The sequence below is a fragment of the Leuciscus leuciscus genome, assembly GCF_965113295.1.
Source record: "Leuciscus leuciscus genome assembly, chromosome: 20".
Classification (NCBI taxonomy): Eukaryota; Metazoa; Chordata; class Actinopteri; order Cypriniformes; family Leuciscidae; genus Leuciscus; species Leuciscus leuciscus.
The window spans coordinates 26,840,761-26,848,855 of NC_138744.1; the positions used below are offsets into that span (position 1 = coordinate 26,840,761).

General features: G+C 32.9%; 1 protein-coding gene across 1 annotated transcript in view; it reads right to left on the reverse strand.

The window, feature by feature from the left end:
* Positions 1-1,317: 1,317 nt before the first annotated feature.
* Positions 1,318-8,095, reverse strand: part of LOC309484220 (uncharacterized protein) — a 7,185-nt gene continuing 407 nt past the window's right edge. The window contains exons 2-4 of the mRNA XM_082150512.1: positions 7,764-7,908; positions 7,607-7,681; positions 1,318-2,030 (exon numbers count right to left, since the gene is read on the reverse strand). Of these exons, the coding sequence (XP_082006638.1) occupies positions 1,918-2,030; positions 7,607-7,681; positions 7,764-7,908 (333 nt within the window). The 3' untranslated portion in view covers positions 1,318-1,917. The remainder of the gene's footprint in view (positions 2,031-7,606; positions 7,682-7,763; positions 7,909-8,095) is intronic.

Consider the following 8,095-nt stretch of genomic DNA (forward strand, 5'->3'; position numbering starts at 1 on the left):
CAGATTACTTTTTGATGTAACGAGTAAAGAAACGCTTTACAAGTAACATGCATTACGTAATCAGATTATTTTTTGATGTTATGAGTAAAGAAATGCATTACAATAACGCACATTACATAATCAGATTACTTTTTGATGTTATGAGTAAGGAAATGCATTACAAGTAACATGCATTACGAAATCAGATTACTTTTTGATCTAACAAGTAATGCATTACAAGTGTCATACATTATGTAATCACATGACTTTTTTCGATGTCAATGAAAATTACATTCTAATAATACAAGTAAATTTATTTACAGTAAAAAAAGTCACTGCAGATTAAGTTTTTAAGTTTTAAATTTCAAAAACAATATTCACAATATAATTTAATTATGAATTGTAGCTGAAATATAGCAATTGATGCATGACGTCCACTACAGTGGACATGTGATTAATCAGAGTTTTCTCTCAATCTAAAATCAAAACTTGGAAAATGTTACTGTGATATGACTCATTAGATATTGCTTGATGCTGCAATATTTTTTTTACCTACGAGAGTATCCTAGGATAGAAGGAATGGGTGGATATTCCGGAGCAACTTGGCATGTCTGACTGACCCTTGGCCATCTTGGCTTGGAGGGGGAAAAAATCGAAACACAAAGGCTTGCCACTTGGTTGCAATTTATAGGATGATGCACCAGGGTCCAATGAAGAGGCTGATGTGCAACTTTGCCATAAAAACCCGTGCAAATTCAAGAAAATGCTTTTTTAATAGCTGTCCACCCATACAGAAGTCACATATATTGAAATATATTAATAATAAATAGATTTTCATATATTTAAATGTCTTAAATCTAAATAGATTAAAATATATGTTATATTTATATGTAAATATATTTTGAAATATATATTAAAAATATATTTAAATATTTGATTTTGGCCCCTTTTTAATATTTTTCACATATATTAAACATGTGTAAATATATTTTTATTGGAAATATTTACATATATTTCTTTATTTTATATGTAAATACATTTAGATATCAATCTATGTAAATATATTAATTTGCAAAATATGTGCATATATTAATTTCTAATATGTGTTAACATATTAGATTTCTTTATATGTAAATATATTTTAATTGGAAATATTTACATATATTAATTTCCGTTATATGTAAATATATTCATTTGCAATATATGTGCATATATTAATTTCTAATATTTGTTAACATATTAGATTTCTTTATATGTAAATATATTTTATTGGAAATATTTACATATATTAATTTCCTTTATATGTAAATACATTTAGATGCTCATCTATGTAAATATATTAATTTGCAATATATGTGCATATATTAACTTCTAATATTTGTTAACATATTAGATTTCTGTATACTGTATGTAAATCTATTCTGAAACATACTCAAATATTCAGTGCTCCTTTTAGTATACTTCACATATATGTAAATAAACCTAAACATGTTTTCATATAATATATTCACATTTACTCCCACTTGATGCAAATAGTCTCCATATATGTAAATATTTTCATTGCATTCAGGAACACACTACTACACAAAAAATATGTTTTTATTGATGCTGACAAACAGGGTAAAGTACATATAATATTAACTGCACTTAAAACATCAATCATGAATTGATTCAAACATGAATCAAGCAAAATAAAGCCTGTGGTAAACAACTTGAGGATACTTTGACGTTTTGTTCTACAACCTAAATTGCACACAACTATACTGAAAACATGAATTTAGTTGAAGTTATGTTAACTTATTAAGTTTTTAATAAGTATCTAGATGTTTGGGTGTGAATATGTGCAGTGTACGTTGTAGAACAAAACGTTAAAGTATCGTCAAGTTGTTTACCACAAGCTTTATTTTACTCAAAAATGTATAAAAAAAAAAAAAGTCATTATAAAACTGTTTCTTTTTTCTTGTTTTGGAACCTCAGTTCTGCCAACTTGGAATTAATGGCCTGGCCCAACTGTCCAACAGTTGCCTTTTCGTGACGTTTTATGACAGCATCTGCAAAACAATACAAGAAGTCAGTGGTTATGGTTAAAGGGTTAGTTTACCTACAAATGCAAATTCTGTCATTATTTAGTCATCCTCATGTCATTCCAAATCCGTAAGACATTCCGTTCACACAAACACAAATCTGAGAGCTATCTCTCCCTCCATTGACATTCTACGCAACTACCACTTTCAAGCACCAGAAAGGTAGTAAAGACAAGTCGAGTGTTTTGTTTGTGAAAAAAAAATTATTACCACTTTATTTACAAAATATTAATCTCCACTAGAGCAGCAAGGGCAGACGTTGCGTGAACGTGCGTTGGAGATTATTTATATGTAAATAAAGTGGCAAATTATGTTTTTTTCACAAAGCACTGGTGTCTTTACTATCTTTCTGGGGCTTGAAAGTGAGTAATTAATGACAGAACAGGGTTTCAGCAGGTATCTTCAAATTAAATCTAATGCTTTTTAATGCCATTTTTTTACATTTTTAATGCCATACATGACCAACCACGGACATATGCTGTCAATTGATATAAAAAATTTACTCGATTAATCACACATTTTTTCTGTGATTAATCGCAATTAAAAACACTTACAATTTTATAGTTTATATATTTTATAATGTAATAATATTTCACAATTAATCAACAAATGAATGTAGAGACAAAATGAAGAAAGTTTTTTAAAAATGTTTAATGGCATCTTTTTATGAATGAAGGCCAGCATCACTGATACTAATACAGCTATTGATATCTGGATAAAATTATTTCCCCCCCTAATTTTAAACATTAAGTTAGTATCGTGGCTTTATGTGCGGTCAGGCACTTGGATTTGTCATTAGGGCCCGAGCACCGATGGTGAGAGGACCCTATTGGATCTGCTCCGTTTATTATTATATTATTAGTATTTGACCAAATCAAGCTCAAATGGAGTTACAAGGTTTTTCACCAGTCGGAGATATGTGTTTTGTTGGTCATCAGAAATGGTTTAAACATGATGCAAGTTCTGCCATCTCTCTGTCAGTGAAGTCCATTCTAAAACGTGTCTGAAAATAAACTGTAACTCAGCGAATATTAGCCACACTTTCATGAGAGATGTCTTTATTAAGCTTGGAATGTCTACTTTTAAATTAAGTAATTCATATCAAAAACAAATACTCTCATTTTATGTAATCCGTTTGAAACCATGGAGATGTAGTTTTTTCGTTCTCCCTTCATCTCTAATGAGCTGAGGCCGCCATACCCCAGGTGCTATTCACATGGTAAATAGTTCAGGTGATCTATATGCATCACACACGCCCCCGATCAATGATACAAAAACACAAAGTTCCTTCATCAGATTCACTGATAGTTCATCACGTTTTGAGGATGGCATGCTACTCCGGTAAAGAGGCCCTTCAGATGATTCTGGACAGTGAGGAAGAATTCACCTTTTCCTCAGAGGAAGATTGAAACTCAGATGACGAACGGTTGTACTTTGAAGAGAGTTGATCCTGCCAAGGATACGGAGTAAGTTGTTTGGTGTTATATAATTCTTCTTCTGATAATATAGTTCTCATATAAATTTCAGACTATATTGTGCCTAGTTTTGGCTAGCTTTTGACATCTTATGGGAAATATTGCCTAACAATGTCCCTTACTGTCTTGTAGGCTATGCTCAGGTGTAAACATTTGTAATGTGATAAGTTACTAAACATATTAATATACACAATATATTTAGCTCAGTTTTGTTTAGCTTCTGACACTGATTATCATGTTAAAATACTGCCTTATGCCTAATTTAGCTTTGCGGATATCTATGTAAATATAACCTATGTGATTTAGTACAAATATATTTTAGCTTCAGTTAAAATGTGATACTGTCTAAATACTAGACAGTATATTTTTATGTATAAATGTTAGATTTTGGTTAGCCTATGACCCTTGCTTATCATGCTAAAATACTGCCTTATGCACAGATGTTTGTGAATACAGGTGTACATGTTTGAAATGCTCTAAATGCGTGAGGTCTATAGCCTATGGCCCATCAACAGATACTCGCGGTGACACGGTCTACGGCCCATCAATAGTTATTTCTCTGTCCTATGGCCCATCAACAGATATATACATACATTATGCGTCCATAACCATTAATCAGTTTATTTTGGACAATGCATGTTTTTGGGTTTTTTTTTTAGGAATGTGGCTGCATCAAGCTCTCCTTCTCCAGCACCTCGCAGAGGGGAACGCAGGTGTCGTTCAGTTCTCAGTGTGATCGAGAATCATGAAATGCAATTGTTTACATCGTCATAATACAAAAGTACATGTTCTTGTATGAAATTACAAAAACTGTTGTCTTTTTTAATCCATGGCCATTAGTGATTGATAATGATAATAATACCTAGTTTATTTGATTGTGTTATCAGCATGCGCCTCAAGGTTTTTTTTTTTTTTTTTTTTTTTACAGATGTGACAATGAACATTTCCAAGCACCTGTTCCAAAGAAAACAAAGACAAACAAGCAACAGGCAGTTGACTAGTGTTGTTTTTGGCAGCCTGTTTTAATTTTAGTTTTAGTCTAGTCTTTGTGTCAAGCTGTCGTTTTAGTTTTTATTAGTTTTAGTCACGTTCATACTCTTTTTAATCTAGTCAAGTTTTAGTCGACGAAAACTGATGACATTTTAGTCTAGTTTTAGTCAATGAAAATTGTATTTTAGTCTCTTTTTAGTAATTCAATTCTATTTAACCCAGTCAGTATAGAATTTCAAACAAGGTTATCTTATTATATTTAGTATATTTAGGGCTGTGACGGTGGCAGTTTTTTTTACCACCGCGGTAATGGACCAACTACCGGCGGTGGTTGGGGGGTTATTTAAAAAAAATAAAAAAAATAACTTGTTTTATATAACTCGTCGGCGGTCATGGCTGATCACGTAAAAATCGTCTATCTAATCTAGCCTATCTGAACAATATACTTTTAATGATAATCTTTTAGAGATGCCCCGATTGATTGGCTGGTGACCGGAATTGGACGATTTTTACGTGATCAGCCATGACCGTCGACCGGCCAGTCTGTCTGACATATGCCGATTTTATGCCGGTCAAATGCAATGTGGCGCCGCATGATTAACATCGCGCAACATCAGCATCACACGTGCACACGGAACGCACATGTAGGAAACCTTGTGAATTACAGCCGTTTCACACCGCAAGCGTGAGTAGTGCGTATTTTTTCGGCGTCCATGTTAATCAATGAGTGCATTCACACTGCGAGCAGGAGCGTCGCGTGAGCAGCAGTGAAGCGGGTTTCGGCGCCGAGTCTATTTTTGCTGCGCAGCTCACGCTCAATTAAAGTGAAAGCACACTTTTGATGGACAAAATAAATATGATTTCACACAAAAAGTGCCTAAAATGCACATAATTTGCATGTCTAGTGTGTTTTAACAGAAAAGTGTTTGATGTCAGAAAATGAAAACTCTAAAATATTTATAGAAAATGTACCCATTTAAACTTGTCTTAATTATTCAGTTTGGGTAAAACTATATAGTTTTTTATTTAAAAAAAATAGAACATTAATATTTGTGTGTGCTGTAAAGTGGTTACAAAAAATGAAATCGGAATCGGCTAAAATCTGTATCGGCAGGTCAAACTCAATGAAAAATTCTCTATAAACATCTCTATAATCTTTCTGATTGGCGTTTATCAAACACCATCACATAATGTGATGTTCACCTAGATGTTTTATTTATTTATTTCTACATTTGCCGTAGTATTGTCGATGGGTTCAATAACACATCCTGCAAAAGGGGGGGTTACTTGGTTACTTGAGAACCAAGGAAGTTGACTCATGAAACCATTTGTCAGGATTCTTTTATGAGTAAAAAGTTCAAAAAAGCACTATAACAGCATTATAAATCTTTTGTACTACCTTTCAAAAGTTTGGGGTCATTTTCTTTTTTAAACAAATAAATAAATACTTTTATTCAGCAAGGATGTGTTAAGTGATAGTAACGACCAGGGATGTAAATTTGAACAAATTCCCATGATCGATCGTTGTTTAAATTAACAATCAATTAATCGATTAAACGTTAGCCATAACACTGCGTTATGAGTCTGCTGCTTATGGCCAACAGCAGGACAGGGTGTGCAAATACTGCACAAAACGCTATGTTCCTCACCAAATGAATGAGAATGGTTTTTAATCTAAATAAAGGGCTAGTAGGATTGTAAAATGTTTCGATGTGATTGATCATTTAATTAAATAAATTTTTTAATAATCAAATATAACGACTAATGAAAACCAAAGGCAACGCCTCAGATGTGTGCTTGTAATATGTGACTGTTGTGGACGTGCTCTTCCTGGAACAACGCGCTGAAAATGGCAACTAAACCCAATGAATTCACAACGATTTCATAAAACAGTGTTCTCATGTTATGTAATATGACAGTCCTAATCATAGTTATTATTAACCGTGCACTGCTGTTTGAGCTGCGCGCTGAATGAATACCGTTAAACTGGAGCACTTTGCTGTCGCATTATTTAACTCAAAGAAACGCATCCTATATGAGATTAATCAGATATATACAAAATAAACATAATATTACAAATTATATCTGCACAAAATGAAGCGAATGCACAAGTGAACTTGAACTAAGTTACGTGCCATTCAGAATGATTCGTGTTGTGGACGCACTATTTCTGGAGCAACGCAACTATGGCAACTAAACCCAAATAATTCACAATATTTTATTACAATATTGTTCTCTTTATAATGTTATGTAATATGACAGTCCAATAGTCATTATTAGTCGTGCATTGCCGTTTGAGCTGCGCGCCCTGAAACAGAAGAGGGTCACCGTAAGCTTTACTACATTCATTCTTAACCAAATTCTTAATCAAATAACCATGAGATAAATCAGATATAGATACGTTAGGCCTACACAAAATAAACACAATATTACAACTTACATTTGCACAGAACAAAAGGCTGCAAATGCACACGCAAACTTATAGTCATGATGAAGGTGTAAAATGGCGAAAAGTTTTATCGATTAAATGTATTATCATCAATTAATCGATCGTCGATTAATCGTTAACATCCCTAGTAACGACTTAACATTGTTAGAAAAGATTTCTATTTATAATAAATGCTGTTCTTTTTAACTTTTTATTCATTAATGAATCCTGAAAAAAAGTATCACAGGTTATAAAAGAAAATATTAAGAAGCACAACAGTTTCCAACATTGAAAAATACCTGAGTATCAAATCAGGATATTAGAATGATTTCTGAAGGATGTGACACTGAAGACTGGAGTAATGATGCTGAAAATTCAGCTTTGATCACAGGAATAAATTATATTTCAAAGTATATTAAAATATAAAATAACTAAATATAAATATAACCGATTACATTTTTCCTCCCGTTTTTCACGGGGGAGCACAAAATATTTGCGAGAGAAAGCAAAACCCATGTAATTTTTCACAAATTTTTCCCATCAAAATGTCTCTTTCAGGGCTGTTTATGACAGGCTCAAATACAGGAGGTTTCTATATTTGCAGTCTATGGTTCAGTCATACGTTTAAACAGACCAATTAATAAACTTACTCATAATTGCTTTGACCTTCCCTGAATCCAGGCCATCTCTTGCCTCTTCACCACATGCGGTCTTGGATTTTCCACCTAAATACCGGAAACAGTGATACTTGTAGGAAGAAACATTTAAAGTATAATGGTATATTACTATTAGTACTTGTAAATGTACCTCTAAGGTTACTTCGAAGAAGAGTCTCCATGTCAAAAACACTACAGAGGAGACACCGGACCATAGCAGTGGACGTATTAGCATATGATGCTGCCCTCCATGCACTTCTGGAAACAAACACTTCTGATCCAGGATAGATTTCAACCTAAGGATACAACAACAAAAATGACAAGATAACAAAAGAAAAAGGAAAGACAGACCATTTAGGCCAAAGTAGGGGTGGGCAATATGGCCAAAATCGTATTATTTTATCTTTGTTATTAAAAATAAGAACAAAGATGCCAATTACAAGTAGGGATGGGCACTTTTCAAAAATATTGCATTCGAATATT